The 18,084-nt window shown below is 38.6% G+C and overlaps 1 protein-coding gene across 2 annotated transcripts; it reads right to left on the minus strand.

Annotated features, from left to right (window-relative positions):
- Nucleotides 1–9: 9 nt before the first annotated feature.
- Nucleotides 10–17,595, minus strand: cracr2aa (calcium release activated channel regulator 2Aa). 2 transcript variants are annotated; one of them, XM_042412445.1, is made up of 18 exons: nt 17,467–17,595; nt 13,651–14,062; nt 11,251–11,362; nt 10,962–11,148; nt 9,287–9,433; nt 8,938–9,028; nt 8,722–8,817; nt 7,349–7,536; nt 6,880–6,951; nt 6,051–6,096; nt 5,756–5,844; nt 5,256–5,607; nt 4,810–4,942; nt 3,546–3,627; nt 3,069–3,183; nt 2,577–2,678; nt 2,122–2,198; nt 10–1,369 (listed from the first exon to the last, which is right to left on the minus strand). In XM_042412445.1, the coding sequence occupies exons 2-18, from the start codon at nt 13,873–13,875 to the stop codon at nt 1,282–1,284; spliced, it is 2,202 nt and encodes a 733-aa protein (XP_042268379.1). In that variant the 5' UTR covers nt 13,876–14,062; nt 17,467–17,595; the 3' UTR covers nt 10–1,281. The 2 variants fall into 2 exon arrangements, with proteins under 2 accessions (XP_042268379.1, XP_042268380.1); XM_042412446.1 differs by lacking the exons at nt 10,962–11,148; nt 11,251–11,362; nt 17,467–17,595 and having other exon boundaries at nt 13,651–13,838.
- Between the last annotated feature and the right edge of the window lie 489 nt (nt 17,596–18,084).

Consider the following 18,084-nt stretch of genomic DNA (forward strand, 5'->3'; position numbering starts at 1 on the left):
AACAGCAACAATTATTTATCTATTTATTTGTTTTATGCTATTTACATTTCTGTGTATACATTAAAGTGACGTGCAAGACACTGGCAGTAGTGAATCACTATAAGTGACTATAGTGCAATGCCAAACAATAGAATCTGAACTCCTTCTTGTAACATACAGATTACATAACTTACTTAACATGTTACATGTTGCTGTGACATCATTTTCATAAAATACTTGGCACACAGATTAAGATGATCTGAAATAAATATTTTGTGCACTAAACCTCATTTGGTCCCTTGGAGAGAAATAATTTTCTGTATTATTGTCTGGCTCTTAAAATAGTACACACAACTAAGAAAACCCCCAACAAAATGCTCAGCTAGCCCACCAACCTTCAGTATTGTCACAACAACAACACAGAATTGCAAATCAAATTACAATATTCAGAGGATGGACAAAATAACATAAACACCTGTAAAATAAAATAAAATACCTTGCAACAAATACTACATTTAAGCTAATATTGTTCAGTTGTGTGTCTGAGAGGTATTGATTTGACTACAGGATCAGCAGGTGAAGAAACTGAGACATGTGTGCCACATCCAGCAATGCCACATAACACCACAACTAATCTGGGCCCTAATAGATAACACAGAGATGAATCAACACATCATTAAACAATCTTTGAACACCAAAAGCTTCAAAATGTAGGGTTTACAACAGAACTACACAAGATTGGATTATAACTCATAGGTGTTCATGTTATTGTGTCCAACATATGTGTGTGTACTACAAAAGGTGAGAAAGCAACATAGCTAAAAATGTACTCATAACACTGAATGAATAATACATACAGTAAAAAGTCCACATGTGACAGATAAAAAGGCTTTCGGAAGTCATAAATATTTAGGAGTTACAGTAGTCAAAGTTTGAAGGAATATCCAACATTTAAAAAATGATAAAGTCTTAGTTTGACTCAAAAAGGATTCAGTTTTTTGATTGCTGATTCCTATATCTATCCCTGAAAGGTAATATTTGAACTTAGCTTACATTATTATTATTTGGAGAATTAAAATTGCAACTAATTTGGGAAATAATTTATAGTAGACTATTCATAATAGTGCAATAACATCTGTGACACATGACAGTATTCACTCTGGTGTAGACTTTACCCTGCAAGGTGAAGACTGGGTGAGAAGAAGTTGTGCTGCTATTCAGAATAATGTGGTCACATTTTGACGTTGTGTATCTTAGTAAATAGTAGTGCTACTGTGTGTGTGTGTGTTTTTTTTTTATCTGTTAGCAGCAGGATCTCTTCTTCTCTGCGGGGCTGCTGACCAGCTGGACAGTCTTCTCTTTCTCTCTGTCCTCTTGCTCTTTCAGAATTCTAAGAAACATAATGAGGCATAAACAAATGAATCAGTTCTGGCACAACACCTGGGTGTACTGTACATGCTGATGTCTTGTGTCCTTTGTGTCCGGTTGCTTTGAAAAGTGATGTTTTGCGGCTGCTACTGCATCCCAACCTGCACCTGCTTCAGTCCTGCTCCATCTGCATCAGGTCTGTTTAAACCCTGAATGGTTATTTAATATTTTTTTGTCATGCTGCTGTGTATTAAATGCTGTTTTGCTCTATCGTCACAGCATGGATAACCCCAAGAGGAGAACCATAATGTCGAGTCAAACTGTAATGCTACTTACATTTGCAACAGTGCAGTATGGTTATTTTTTGCAAATGTCAATAATAGATAGATATAATAGATAGATTACTGACAGAGCAGTGCAATGGACTATACCTGTCTAAATGAAATAAAGTAACTGTACATCGCACACAAAGAGGAGACGAAATATGGTTTAGACAGTAACATGAAGGTTTGATTTTTTTACTTCACAACAATGGCAGATCTTTTCACTTCTCTCTGTTTGCTCCCCGTAATCGGCTGATAAGACAAGGTCCTTTGCGCCTCCAGCACAGAACAAATTAAACATGTGGCTCTGTGTGAATTGCCTTATTTCAGTACAAACCACAAATCTCACTTTGAGAGCTATTTCAGCAGACAGTTGTGACACATTCCTGATTCTTTTGTTTTCTTTTCCTGTTGGATAAATTCACACACAAAGGACTTTACTTTTGCTCACCTGGCCAAATGAACCATGGACTCTACCACATTGTGTCCAGAACATGCACTGCACTCATAGAAAGTCATCTGGCAGTCCTGAAAAAGAGCCAAAATGATGATGATGATGATGGCTATTATTACCACAAAAGAGAAACACTGCTCTGTCTGAAACAAACAGTGTGTCTGAGCAATTTCAGCTTTTACAGCACATTGATCACGGTGGGCCAACTGAGACCATACTCTGCATTAATATTTGAAAGAGAGAAAGCAAAGTTTCTTATGTAACAATATTGGTTCACATGATTCTTTCTGATCTCCATAGCAACTACAGTACACACCAGAGACTAGAAGAATAAAACACAAAGAAAAAAAAGAAGAAGATAAAACACCCTCAGAATCATACAGGAGTTAAAACTCTCTCAATTCAACAATCATCATGTTTCTTTCATTTATTAAAACTAAATAAACAGTCACCTTGGCCAGCCTTTCGCCCACTCCTTTCTCAACTTGTCTCTCAATCTCCTTGTCCGTTTTGTTTCCCAAGAGCATAATGGTTATGTCTTCGCCTGCACCCTCCTGTACAGGAAGAGGAGAGATTGCAGACTTAAAGAAACTCAACATAACAGCATCGCAGTTAAAAGGCTGAGCTTCCCTGTTGCTCTCAGCTCCCCAGTGGGAAACCAGCCAGCAGTGTACAGAATAATTACTGTTAACAATTAACCTTTACAGTATTAGCCCAATATTTTCTACATTAATATACTGTGAAAAATATTAATGGTCCATAACATATAGCCAAATCAAAAGAGCACAACAACTGCAAACAGAAAGTTAAACAAAAACCTTTGCCTGATATTTCTTTTGTTGAATATATGAAATAAATAATAATATTGGATATAATATGGATATTTTGTGGAATTCCTGTGAAAAATGTGTGAAGCAGTGACTGGGAGACTGTTACTGTCTTACCTTTACACTTGTCAGCCACTGTCTGACAGCTGTGAAGCTCTGCTCAGCTGTGATGTCATACATCACAACCACACCATCAGCCTTGCGAAAGAATTGTTTGGTGATGCTTCGATACCTGAGGGAGAAGGAGGAAGTATTTTATTTTCACTGACACTTAGAAAAATCCCTGAAAACTCCCTCTGTTCTTTGGATCTATTCAACTTGTAAAAACAGAGGAATAATGCTTTCATATGAGAACTTGCTGAAGTGCTTTAAGTTCAAAACACCATGTTACTGAATGACTTGGCACATGGAAAGATAGAAAAGCTGTGTGGTGTGTTTACATTTTTACCAAAGACAAGGAAACTGTTTGATTTCATGAAACTTCTTAGCATTCAACAAGTACATTTCACCTTATTAAAGTAGCACAGGTGTGAACTAGAGTAACATTTTAAATTAGAAATCTCTTTGCCTTCACCTTACGAGATGATACCTCACCTTTCCTGTCCTGCTGTATCCCACATCTGCAGCGCCACCTGACTGTTGTCCACAGTTATTGTCTTTACACTGTAGTCTATACCTGCACATACAGACATGAAACTTAGCACAACCTGTTTTATCAAATCAGTAATCTTGTTAACATTACCATGCCAACAACACATAACAACAATTTACTATAAAATTATGTACGAATGTGCAATATGCAAATCTACACAATGACCTGAATCTATGTGATTGATGATACATTATTTTTTAATGTAACCAATTTTAATCAAGAATATGCTCATTTTGGAATATCATATACTCAGATCAAGGGAAGAAACTGAAAAACTGACACTGGATTTTTTTACTTGAGACAAACAATGCAAGAAATACTGTGCTACTTCTAAAATACTCACATGAAATAGAATTTCAAAGGCTTAATTGAAGCTCTTTGTCAGTAGTCTGTAGCACATTTCTTTTATTGCTCTGCAGTTGTGTTAAAGGACAAGTGTGTAAGATTTAGTGGAATCTAGTGGTGAGGTTGCAGATTGCAAACCACCTGAGTACACCCCCCTGCCCTGTTCCACGCATGTAGGAGAACCTACGGTGGCCGTGAAACTCGTGAAAAATGGAAAAGACCCTGTCTAGAGCCAGTGTTTGGTTTGTCCGTTCTGGGCTACTGTAGAAACATGGCGGTGCAACATGGCAGACTATGTAGATGTAAAGGGCTCATTCCAAGGTAACGAAATCACAATGATTCTTATTTTTAGGTGATTATACAGTAATTAAAACATACTTATGAATATTAAATTCCATTTCTGTCATTTCTGCTGCTAGATGCCACTAAATTCTAATTCTACACACTGCACCTTTAAGTTTGGTGTTTTCTTTAAGAATGAACTTAACTTTTACTCTTCAATGAACCCCACAAAAAACATTTTTTGATGTGATGTGTACCAAGACCATAATGCCAGCTTTTCATTTTTTCAGATTGGCCTTGAGAGTGTGTCATTCTCATATTCAGTATGGAGTGTGTACAGGCTAATGAGAATGTTTAGCACTAATGCTTAGCCATAGCTCAAGTCGATATAAAATATTTCAGCCTTGTAGTCTTACTTTTCACTGCTGTGCTTTCACTGTTAAAACCAACCAGTACATTCAAGTGCTTTGTAGGCAAACACATACAGAGCCTGAGGTCAACCACATGGCTGGGTGTTTCAATGCCTTTGCTTACAGGAACTGACAAGGGACATATTGTGTGTGTCTGCACTTTACACACCCACAGTAGCAGAAGTGCCTGGACGGAAGCAGTCGTCACAAAATCGTTGAAGTAGGGAGGTCTTTCCTACACTAGAGTTCCCCACCAGAACAATCTTGAAGAGGCGATCAGGCGGCGACGGACCACCTTCCTCCTAAATAAAAAGAGGCATTATGGGGTAGAGATTAGAGGGATGTACTGGGAACACTCAGTCAAGTTGCTGACTCCTCTTTGTGTGAGGAAGGCACCAACAGAGTATGAATAACAAGTGATGCCCTCTCACTGAACATCTGTGCCAAACAAACCTCAGAGGAAAGGGAGAGCGTTCTGCAACGCAAGAATAATCATGTAAACACTTAAAGTAATTTAAGTGTACAGCATCACAGTAGTCCTTAATTGTTGATTACATAATTAGAAGTACAGAAACATGCCTTACAAACAGCATATCACCATATTCACATGCTTACATTTATGCTGGTCTCCTTGCCAACAGGCTGACCCCTTGGTGAGGTGGGAGTTTTCCTTTTTTCCACATTTCCCTTTGAATGTTGTGGTTGCGCAGAAGATGCACAAGGATATATATCGCTCATCACCAAGTCTATATTCTCCTCATTGTCTGACGCTTCCTCTCCTTCACTACACTCCTGAAGTGGGATTTGAGCCTGACAGCTATTCTGGAGCAAGTGTGGGAGGTGGTCCTCCTCGATGGAGATGATCCTCTGGAGGTGCCCTCTTGTCGCCTCCAGGCAAGAGGGTTGGCATGACCCATTGGCTAACTTCTGCCTCACAGAGCTGGTGGTCAGGTCCTCCTCCTCCTCACTGCAGATACAAATTAGTAAGAACAGGGCACATTTGATGATACCAACAAAGCCATATACTGTAAATACTGTGCCTTGTACTCCATTTGACACAGTCTTAACAAATAATGATTCAATTTGTATTACTGTATCACAAGGTGACCGTTTACCTTTTGTAGATGTTTGTGTTTGTGTGTTTCAAAACATTCATTAATGGCCTCTGCTGCAAAACTGGTGTTTTCTTACAGTTCTTTGGTTTCTGCAGAGTCAAAACATGAAGCTTTTAGTCATACTGCAGCACAAGATACAGAGTTCAATCTAAATTTTGGGGTGACTGTTCTGGACTCTAGTGATCATTTTCATCTTTTTCTATTCCTTCAACCTTTAAAAAGAGGATACATGCGGTGCAGACAGGAAATTTCAGTAATACAGTGAATGAATTACATCATAATACACAGCACATACCTGATAGCATATGTCTTTTTCATCCCGTAAATGTTTGTTCATTTCCCTGGATACAACAAATAAATAGAGATATTGAAGACAGAATGAGAACTTTAAGTCTTTTCATAATACTGAACGATTACGCAAAATTCAGCATTGTGCAACTGGTTGAATTCATTATGAATTTGAATGCCAAGCCTTGTTTGATATGTGTTTGTTGTTAAACAGTTTACTAGCCATAATGGCCCTCACACATCCAGCTCTCCCTCAGGCTGCTAATCATGATGGTGTCAGTAAAAGTTAGAGAAGCAGGTTCTATCTTGAAGCTCTGAACCTGGGGTTGCTATTGTTGGCCAAAAGTAGAAGAGTGTAGAATGAGCAGCTTCCAAGTAGAATTAATAATAGTAATAGTAATTGACCATTAAGCAAAGAATTTCTGAGGAGCTTAAAAAATGCTCAACAAAGGAACAAACAAAATTTATTCTAAAAATGTTTTGAAGCTAAGAAACAAATCAGTCTTGCTTTGCACAGTGACCACTGCAGTAGTAAGAGGTGAAATACCGACTGAGGTATTGGCACTAAACCAGCAGTGAGCAGCTGTGGTAAACTTTATTTTCACCCGAGTGAAACAACATCTGCCATGAATATAGAGAACTAATAAACAAAAACAAATTTTTTCCACTAGACTTTCAAAACTGTGGGCCAGACTACACAACTCATCATTTAATGAGCAGTATAAAAGCAACAGAAACAAAGCATAAAGTGCAGCATCACATCCAATATCAATGCTACATTTCTGTATAAGTGGTTATTCTCTCAGGTGTAATTCTATTTTTCTCCTGATCCATACCTCAACAGGTCCAGTTGCTTGAGAAGGCTCGCTCTCTCACGCTGCAATCCCTCAGTCAGTCTGTATATTTCCCTGTTTTGAACAACAATGCACCCGTTATTACTAATGCTCTAAACACAGTTACACTTTATTAAAAACTGAGATAATATAACCTAGAGCAAAGGAATGAAAAATGAGTTATTAGACTAGAGTGTATGGCACACATTATCTCTCTCTCTTTCTTGCTTATTCTCTTCAATATAGAGTATCACAGCATTTGAAAATCCCAACATAGGACTTCTCTTTCTAATAGAATGACGGTAAATGTTCAGTATACCAGTTCATCATAGTGGTGTGTTTTACTGTTTCTCTAAGTGTTTGAAGCAAAAACATAATTGGATCCTAAACAAGGCGCATGAACCAAGAAGACAGGTCAAATAATGAATCCTGGAGTTATAAAGAAGCCTGAATAAGACTTGCTACAGCTCACATCTCTTTCTCCTCGTGAAGCCGTGTGGACTGCTCCTGCAGCAGACTCAGCTGCTCCTGTGCTGATATCAGCTCTTGGCTGGTGTGGTCCAGCTCCCGAGCTAGCTCATTATTTGTCTGCTTGAGCTTCACATTCTCCACCTTGGTCACATGTTGTTCACTGTGAAGCTCCTGGCACTGATGTTCCAACTGGAGAACAACCAAAAAAGAAAAAAAAATATTGGATATTATTGGATTATGTGTATTATTCAATAATCAGTCAGCCAGTACGCCCCTGATCACATCAACATAAATACAATCTGTAACAGCTGAAATGTATTTATCAATTTTAAGTCCCTGTGTTTAGGAAGATAAAAACTTCTTTGGAGACTTTGGCGACTCCTAGTGGTACACATTCACACAATCTATACCAACCATTGTGGTCTCAGCTCTAAAAATGTATGGCTGTTAATTGTACATTGAGCCCTTTAACCAATAGTAATTGGGTGAACACGAGGAGACACCGTGATGTAAGGACACACTATTGTGTTGGCCTCTAAACATATACCAATAAGCTGCTACTTTTGTAAGATGAATCCCATTAACAAGAGACAATAGTAAACATAGACATACTGAATGCTGTGCCAGCCTGTACTGTATACTTGTGTATGGATAACTCTTCTACACACACAGCAACTTGGTTAACAGCTGACATATTAATTAGAGGCGCTGAAGGGCTGTGAAGAAAAGAAGTGTCCTTGTTGGCGTGACCGGAATCAATTTCAGTTCACTAATTAGCCTTAAAAGCCTGAGTGCAAGTCTGTAAATGAAGGTGTGACAGAGCCTATTAACATCTATCAGTATCTACTGTATTAACACAAGCTGTTGTTGCTACTGCGGAAATTCACAGGAGAAGCGGTGATTACTAATACTAGTGAACTTATATAATACTAATGTTACAGTTTCATAAAATACAATCTAATCAGTGATTAGATTATATTTGATAAAACTGTTACACAAGGTCTTTCACAAAAGTTGGACTGAGGTAATGTTTTGATATCTATACTGTACCTTTCTGCCTCTAAACATTAAGTGTGCCAGTACTGGGAGGTAAACCCAGTCATCCAATGGGCAAGTAAGCAATGGGCATAGAGATTTATCAGTGTCATGTGAAGATTTTAACATGCATGTTGATGAGTCTAAATGACTTTATTAGCTTTTTACAGCATCTGTTATCAGTCATCTGTGTCTCACATGTGTTGCTGCACTGACAGATGAATTTGCTTATGGAATTATGAAGTGTGAGTGTATCGTCTTTCCAATATGCTGTATAATATAGACATAGGGTGGAATACAGCAGTGTAAATGGGGAATCTCTTGTTGTTCCTCACTCACCCTCCTCTGTTTCTGAAAGAGCTGTTCCAGCTCTTTCTCTTTACTGGACAGCTGCAACTCCAGGTCTTGACTCCGAGACAGAAACCGCTCATAGTCCTTTAGTGCAGGAATCAAAAAGAGAAACACAAAAACGAAGCATGAGGGTGAGAAGAATGAGACGTAAAGTATTTGATGGACAGTGACAAAATTTGTTCAACATCCCTAAAAAATATGTACCTGCAGCACAATTCTGTCTTTTTCATTTTTTATTTGCTGCTCCATTTCTTCATACAGGTGCTTGATCTCATCATCGTGTGTTGCTGCTTTCCTATATGGATAAAATTGAGATAATTTACTAAATTAACACACATATCTTTAAATGTCAGCATTCAACAGCTTGAAGCATTAAGACAAATATTGGTAAGACAGGACTACATTGAAGTATCTTCTTTAAATGATATGCACAAATTAATTCAGGAGCCTCTTCAGAGCTCATCTTTAGTCAGCCAAATGCTCCTCAGTGGAGACCTGAGAATATAAACAACCTTTCATGTTGATAATCAAAGATACAAAGATGTCCCCTGACCTTTTAAGAGCACTCTCCATATCCCTCTTCTCCTGGTTTGCCTCTATGATCTGGGATGTCACTCTGGCCAAGAAGTCCTCAAAATTGGATAAAAGGTGCGGTTCATCCCGGCGCAGCTGGGCCCACAAACTGCGCACCTCAGCAGGACTGATGGGATAAAAAATGAAGGAGCAGATGTAGATAAGCGCAGCATCACAGACAATTTGTTTATTTTCATTCTTTGTAATATGGTTTCACTTAGCTAGGAATTTGCAATCATTTTTTAGAAGACAAATAGAAACAAGGTGGTGAGGATAATGAAAGAAATAGGTAGTGATTAGAGCGTCAATCCAGCAGAATGACATACATAGAAACAGCAGTTCAGGAACCAGTTTATAGTGGTGTATTGGCTGAAACCCCGAAATTGGTTTTAGGAGGTCAAGATATTCTTGAAAAATCCATTTATTCTTATAGAAAAATCTGACACTATTGTCATAACTGCATATAATACCAGTCAAAAGTTTGGACACACCTTCCCATTACCTTGAATGAGAAAGTGTGTATGTACTGAAAGTGAAAACAAAACACTGAATAGAAACAATGATTGACATATTGAAATGAACATTAAAATCAGTTTTGAGACGGTAAAAACATGAAGGAAGGTGATGAAGGTGATGAAAGGAAATGTAATAATTATGGAATTCATGTTTCCACAAGAAACAATAACATGTGCCTCATGTGCCTCCCTAAGTTAAGGAAAGTCAAACAAATCCGTGGACAACTTTTAAATAGTTACAAATACTTATCCTTAAAGTCTGGCCAAGATCGATGTAAGTTAGTGCTGCACAAACTGATGTGATCTGAAATGTCATCTTTCATCTTCGGCTCTAGCCTGGTAGGCGGAAGCCAATAGGATGTGTAAATCTGGCATCCACCTCCACTACTGTTCACTTTTTATTGAGTCGGAGTTGTTTGCTAAAGGTGAGTCTAGTCATGCATTTCATAAGATCCTGTTATCATATATCTTTCACTCAGTCATTGTCTGAGTGACATCTATTGTAAGTCAGTCCGTCCTGGAAAAGGGATCCTCTCCTGTTGCTTTTCCTGAGGTTTCTTAAAATTTTTCCCCAGTAATGTTTTTTTTTTTTTTTTTTTTTTTAATGGGGGGGATCCTTATTTGAATTGAGGATCTAAAGATAAGGGATGTTGTATTGCTGTACAGATTGTAAAGCCCTCTGAGGAAAAAATTGTGATATGTGATATTGGGCTACATAAATAAAAACTGACTTGACTTGAATTGTCTTAACAGACCTCAACTATAGTTACTAATGGCCAGTTAATATTGTGTGAAATACCAATGCAAAGAAAGTTAACAAGAATGACTCAGATAAGTGTGTCTGTTTTCTGGAAGTGAAACCTCTTCATAAATACTAATGTTTAGTACAAAATTTTGATATTTCAAATGCAATCCTGTTAAATAGAGTTGAATTTCAAGCAGTCACACTCAGAAAGGGAACACAGGAACAGCTTTGCTTGAGAATGGAACCTTCCAACTCTTGTTTAGTTTGCACAGCTGATTATAGTTTCAGACGTTATTGTGTAGACTTAAAGTAGACAAAGTGTTCAAAGATATGAAGTTGACGTAAGAACACAGGCGGTAACCACAAGCGGTCTCTTACACACATACAGTACTCACTCTTCAAAAACACTGTTGGCTCCGAGGCTCTCCATAAGCATGCAAAAATGTTTCTCCTCTTCATCCTCTGAGGTTGCCAGCCTCTCCTCCCACTGGGACTGGTACAGCACCTCTGGCGAGTTTTTACTGTAGTTTTTCTCCCCCATGCCTTCTTCTACAGAAATCGTTCGGCCAAATAAAAACTCACCTAGAAAAATCAAGAGCTTAGGTCTAAAATTGAAACATCAGACTACCCATACTGACAATACTTGTAGCAATTTTTTAAAGTAGAGACAGATGGAGAACGTACTAAAGCCGGAGGAGAACTCGTCAAGGGTAAGATATCCGTTGCTGTCAGAATCAAGGGTATCAAATACGTTCTCCAACTCCTCCGCACTGAGAGGGAGCTCGCCGTTCAGCCTCTATTTAAAAGACACAAAACAGCTGCTATTGGCAAGAACAGAGCGTCAAGGACATTAACTATACTGTAGCTATAACAACTGCTACTTGAGGACAGTCATTTGTCCACGGGTCATTATGTGCAACGGAACAGTTGGTGGTTCTTTCCTCTACAGTTTTAAACCCGCCTGACTATATTAGACTAATTTAGTTCTAATGACACAGGATGCAAGTTACACTATAAACAACCTCTTTCCTCATTCTTAATTAAACCAGAAAACATTTAAGGCACATGCACACTCTTCAGCAACTCTAAGCTTCACACTTGTGCAGTTTAACACATTAACACCTGGTATCTTCCCAGTGCAGCTACAGTATTCAATGATTGACCACTGAGCAGCCCCACTGGAACGCATAGTGGCTCAAGATATTATCAAGGACCCTTTAACTGAATATTTTAAGTTGACTGAGACACTACTTGAGAGGGGAGGAGTGACAGCTGCTCCTTATACAAGGGGTTAATCCAAAGGTACATGCCAGAATGAGAACCTTGTGATCATGACAGTAAACGCTGGACCATTTTCAAGAACAGCCAACACAGCCACACCTCTGTAAGCAGCTTGGTTTTATGCCGTGTTTACATGGCTCCAAATGTTGACTGAGGCCACCCAAACAATCCAGGGGAGGGACAGGGAAAGGACAGCATCTATGTAAGACTACCAGCTGCTCTTGTAAAATCTGTTATCTGGGCAGAACACATCCCTTATGTCAGCAGACACAACAGTTGTAGAGCTTCCCTGTTAGTGGACATAGTGTGAAATGTACTTTTAAGCTGTGAAGAACCAATGAAAATATTGTGACTGAAAATAAATGTAAGCAGTGTCACTATTTAGCTTGTTACATCATGTACAGACTTTGACGGATGAATGTGAAGAGTAAAACAAATAAAAGTGCTGCTTTAAGTACTCATCAGTACAGGCTGTCATATAAATACTGTCATATAAAAAAAGTGGTGAGAAGGACTGATCCCCAGTCTTGCTAGCCAGCTAATTTCCAATCCATTATCATAAACACACATCAAAGCTTATCTTCTATGTATTTATGCTCCTCTGAGCGAGAGCCTACAAGTGCTTCATCAAAGGATTAGCCACGGCAGGGATGAATATCTGAGGGGCAAGTGAATCTGCACAATAATGCCAGTGGAGGAGTTGTATGACAAAGCGTCCGCATGGCTCTCTGTGCTTGTCTCTCACTGCATCCCCCTTTCAGTCTCTTTTATGGTGCTTTGAATAAGATGCACATGTTCTATCTGTGTCCTGTTCGACATCATTAATGAGAGCACAGACCCACCTTGAATTGCCCATTCTGCATGAATAGGGACTTGTAATCTTGGAAAATTATGAAAATGTGAATTTGATGTTCTGTTCACTGTGGATGCTAATAATTGGTGATACAGCGCTGATACTTTGTTGGTAAGGTGTACACAAGTGATTAAAGGTAGTGACGTGTCTATTTTTTCACAGATTAAAATGCCACCAAATGTATAATTGTCATGTGTGTAAAATTACACTGTGTAACACATTTTAACTTGTTCCTGGGTAGGAAGTGTTATTTTCTTATAATGCCTAAAAAGTATAGAAAATGGTGATTATTCCCTTCACACTTTGTTTTTGTGACCAGGACAGGGATGTTTTGAAATGTACCTATTTTCCAGAACATTCCAGATAGATTCAGTGCTGAGTAGCTGATATAGAAATTTCTAGAACTTCCCAGTAATATAAACAGTAGCATAAATACAGGGCCTTAAGCCCACCAGTTCAGAAACCCATACTACCCCAACCAAAAAGACCTCAACAACTTGATCAGAGATCTTGGTCTCACAGGGTCCAATGCTGACATTCTGATGTCTAGGCTCAAGCAGTGGAACTTGTTAGATGAAAGCGTGCAAGTCGCAGATCAGAGGAAGTGTCACCTAACTTTTTACAGCTTCTTCACCCATCGGGATGGGCTCTGCTTCTGCCACTTTTGTATTACTTTAGTATAAGTACATGTTAATTTGATTCACATGTTGTTTTTTCTGACCTTATTTGAATGAAAATGTGCAAAAGGAAATGAAAGCCGTTTTCTATACTTTGAAGGCATAAGCAATTAGGAAATAATAGTACCTACCTAGGAACAAAAACTGTGTAACATAATGCTAAATTCTCTCATTTTAATTCATTTATATGCATCAAAGATCAGTCTTCACATTTCATCATGACATTGGAGATCAGTATATCCATGGCTGTCATACTTGTATCAGCAACCTCACCTGCATGTCACGTCGGGTGATGAAGCCTTTGCTCTCGATGTCACAGATCTGGAAAAACTCGTGGGTTTTCTCCAGGATAGTGTTTTGTCCCACATTTTCACTCTTCTTCCAGTCACTCTCACATTTTCCCGCCCCTTCGCCACTTCCTTGCCTTTGCCATGCAGTTCGGGCCACTGTGGTGGTCGTGGTACTGGTGACGGCAGAGGTAGCAGTGAAAGCCGCCATGGTGTTTGTGAGTCCGTTGGTTTAAGAGCGTTTCCCCGCGTGCTTCACATGAGCCAGGTACAGAGAGAGGTGTGGAGGAAAGAGATCCTGGAGAAGTCGAGCTTCAGGCTGCTGTGCATCAGAGGTTTTTACCAATGTCACCGATTGTCATCTCTTAGCAACCACCTCTTTAATTAGTCGATGAAACCTAGGAGAGAGACAGGAGGAGAGTCTTCAGTTTAAATAAGTACAGCCCATTTCCTAAAGAATAGAGTTAATAACAACAATATTCCAAATATATGGACTGCATCAAAAACATATTATTGTACTAAATGTAAAGTCTATAAAAGGAGGCAATATTTGAACCTAAAATAATAGATACATCACCATTACTCCAGCACATTAACAACTCAGAAACACATTAAAAGGACATCCCTAAGAGAATATGATTACAGGATATATGCTCAAGAAGGGTACCTTAATTCAGTTTTTATTAGGTTATTATTATATGTGGTAATTATGCATTCACAGTACAGAAACAATCTTTATCTTTCATATTACATTATGCAATCCTGTATGTTTATTATTGTTTTTCTCTTTCTTTTTGCCAGTGTCTCTCACACACAGATATCAGTCTGCTTTAGATATTGTTGTTCAATGCTAAACATGGCCCGCTGTGTGCTGTACATCCAGAATAACAGCTGCTCTTCTTCTTCAGTTCAGGGGGTGATGGCCCTTGCTGAGACTAATTTAATTTGACAAGTAAGCCCAAAACTGAAAAGAAAGTTGTGGTATGACGAGGAGGGTCCTGTCTGCCTGGAAATATTGACTGATATAACTCACTTAGTGGTGGGTTGCATGCAGGCTGCAGGTCTTTGTGCACTGGTTTGGAAGAGCGCCTTCTTCTAAACCTGGGATGTTGTGCATCATGAGTTGGCATGGTCGATTCATGAACAGAGCAGACACTTTGGTTGTGTGTGTGTGTGTGCGTGTGTGTGTTGACCCATGCAAATGTAGATATGTGGGACTGGTATTAGACAGACAGGAAAAAACTAACATGCATGTAGGCAGGTGGAAGGACAGAGTCAGAGACAAAGTGAAGACACACACAGAAATACACACACCTTCAAACTCTGGCACTGCCAATTAAAGCAAGACATTTAATTTAACACAGACTTAGAGGAAAAATCTCTAAAATACTTAAAACTATTGAATTAAAATGATGAAAACCTTTATTTCTATTAAAACATTTGGGGAAATTAAGAGAGTTAATTGAAAATAACTGTAGACATTTTACTGGTCTCAACATTTTAACAAATGGGCATGTTTCTATATTGAATATTTGGTATTTCTGAATACGTCATGCTTGGAAATTTAAGCCGAAACATTGTGCAACATCTTGTAAGCGTGACAAACTTCACGAGGAAAGTCACAAACCCACAGCAAGCAACAGACTCATGAGAGCATGAGAAAGGAAATAAGAAAGGGAACTAAGGTGAATTTCAGTTTGGAAAGAATGATGTAGTGTTTCTGTCCTCTGGCACACAATGATACATAATATTGTCTAATCTCTACAGACTATCTTATTGACTAGAAGCCAGAGAAGGTTTCACGGTTACTTTGTTTAAACTCTGCAAGTGTGTTGAAACAGGTGGTCAATGACCTAAGACTAGAGTTGGATATCAAATAAGAAAAACAGCAATTTGTTAATCCATGGATAGACATTGTTCCCAAAGATCACATGTGGACCTCTGTTTTTTTTTTTCTAACTTTACTACATTCTACTCAGTTATATGTTTGGGGAATACTGTATGAAGAGTATAAAAAAACGTATATTACAAAAAAAGGAACTCTTGATTATTTAGACACAGTGAGAGAAAGGGTGACGCTGAACTATTTCCTGTTTGACTATGATCTGTAGTTTTTAAAAAACTGCTGGACCTTACTGGTTTGCATACAGTTACCTTATCTGTTTTAGTGTTTGACATGAGCTCAGCACTGAGCACAGCTGGTAGAGCTACACCAGCTACTGACTGCTAAGCCAAATAAGTTCAAACAGAAACTAAAACTGTGTTAAAAGCGAAACAAATGAACTAAAAAGCATGAAAATATTGGAAGGTTAACAGGCTGTACATATGACGTACAAATGGGTTTAACACACTTGGTTTTTTTTACACACTTTTGTTTTTTTATGTCAACCTGCATACAGAGGTTGCACACTCATAATCTGCATTCTAAAGAGACACTGACTCTGTGGTCAGGACTACAGAGAGACACATTTAGCTTGTGGCCTATGCTCCTGACCACAACATGATTCTGCAAAAGAAACTCGTTTAGTATCTGTTGCAGAATCTTAACAGAAGTCACTTCGTGTCACTTCTCACAACAGCCATATGATTTAGGAAAGCTACAGTCAACAATGTCAATGTTCTATGACCTGATGAAGCTGAACACAGGAGACATAAATAGGCTGCCTCATATGGATCATGCTTAAAACACAAAAAACACATAACTGGGACTCATAAGAATGAGTCATTATAACTTACTGGACTATACTGCGTGTGTGTGTGTGTGTGTGTGTGTGTGTGGGATGAGGCTTGAAGTGTCCATGATGACAGATAACAGAGCTATTGAGAAGGAAACACAGTAGGAGGCTTTCCCGCATGTTTGATGCCTGTCCCCCCACCCCCCCAACTATCACCACCACTATATTATGTCTCCTACAGAGTTACCATTGTTGACTTATTAAAGAGAAAAAAAGAAAATCTCTTATATAATTTTGAATCATATTATTTTGCTGTTTTGTGACCAGACCATCCCTAACTACAGCCGGTCATCTTCTCATTTAGTATCAACAGGTTTTCATATACAGTAGCTTGGCCCAAGACATGTCCAGCACAGCACATGGAATCTGCTGAAAGATGATGTTGCTCAGAAGGTATTGAGGTTAAATCCAACTATACATCCACCTGCAACGCTGAGGGTATTTCAGGTTTAACGAGTCAAGTCGCCAATTACACTTTACTCCACTTCCTGGAGAGGAGGTCACGGCCATTTCCACAACAATCATCCGCAACAACTGAGTAGTCTTTTAAGAACTATACCAATATATATAGTTTTTCCAGATTGTCATGTGTATAACAGTACACATGACAAGCACTCAGCCAACTGTTAAATCACAAATGCCTGAACAATAAGCTGATAGTTTAATGGCATGCACACGCATGACGTACTCATACTGATAAGGAAAAGCTACAAGTGACAGAAGACAATAGTCAGTTAACTTAAGCGCAAACAAGTTAAACATACAACACGTGTGAAAAGATAAAACGCACTTCCTTCCTGATAAGCGCACTTTCCTCTATTGTGAAACTTCCTGCGACAAAGGTTTGACATTGTAGAATTGTGTAAATAAAGCTTTTACATACACTAAATTAACCTTCGCTACCTGTAAAAGACATCATACAGGAGCATTCAGCAGGTAACGCTAGTAGTTGTAGGCGAGCAACAACAACAAGGGCAGACAGCAGACTGTCAGGTTAATTAAGCTAAACTGAATACTGGTGTAGTAAGTAAGCAGACTGTCGGGGAACAAAAGATATAGGTACGTACCAGTGAATGAAAACTGAGAATTCAGTTTGGACTTGCTCTGTATCAGCCTTATCCGCTTTTAACCTCACTGTTTACAAGTGTCAACTGTTGTGTCAGTGCAGGAATTTGACTGAGCACTGACTGGGCAAACTTGAAGGGCGGGACTTCAACGAATTCATCGTTGGTCACCATGGCAACACTAACAAGGAAGTTGCCCAGAGAAATGGGCCTCTTTTTCCTATTTTCTTTCCTCGACTGTATTTACTTTTTGTAACAAAACTGCAGTGACAGTAGAGAACTCCTCTAAAACGGAGATCAAATTTGAACAGAAGTCAAGTGGAAAACATGTAATATTAAAATCAGAACTCTATGTAAAATTAAATGTGACATTGTTTCACTATTTTCTCTATTGCAAGTGCAGATGATATTCATTATTTATTTCTATCTGCTGTTTAAAACTTGTTGATAATGTTACATGACCTTAATCTGTGTTAATCACAAGAAACATATGAGGAAATAACCAAAACTAAAGCAATATGTAGACTAGTGGTTGTATCTTTTGGATCATAGAGCTGTTGCTGTTCTTGATAGGTCAGTGAGAAACAAGTTTTTCTGCAATGGACACAGGGAAGGATCCAC

Source organism: Thunnus maccoyii, chromosome 5 (assembly GCF_910596095.1).
Source record: "Thunnus maccoyii chromosome 5, fThuMac1.1, whole genome shotgun sequence".
Taxonomy (NCBI): Eukaryota; Metazoa; Chordata; class Actinopteri; order Scombriformes; family Scombridae; genus Thunnus; species Thunnus maccoyii.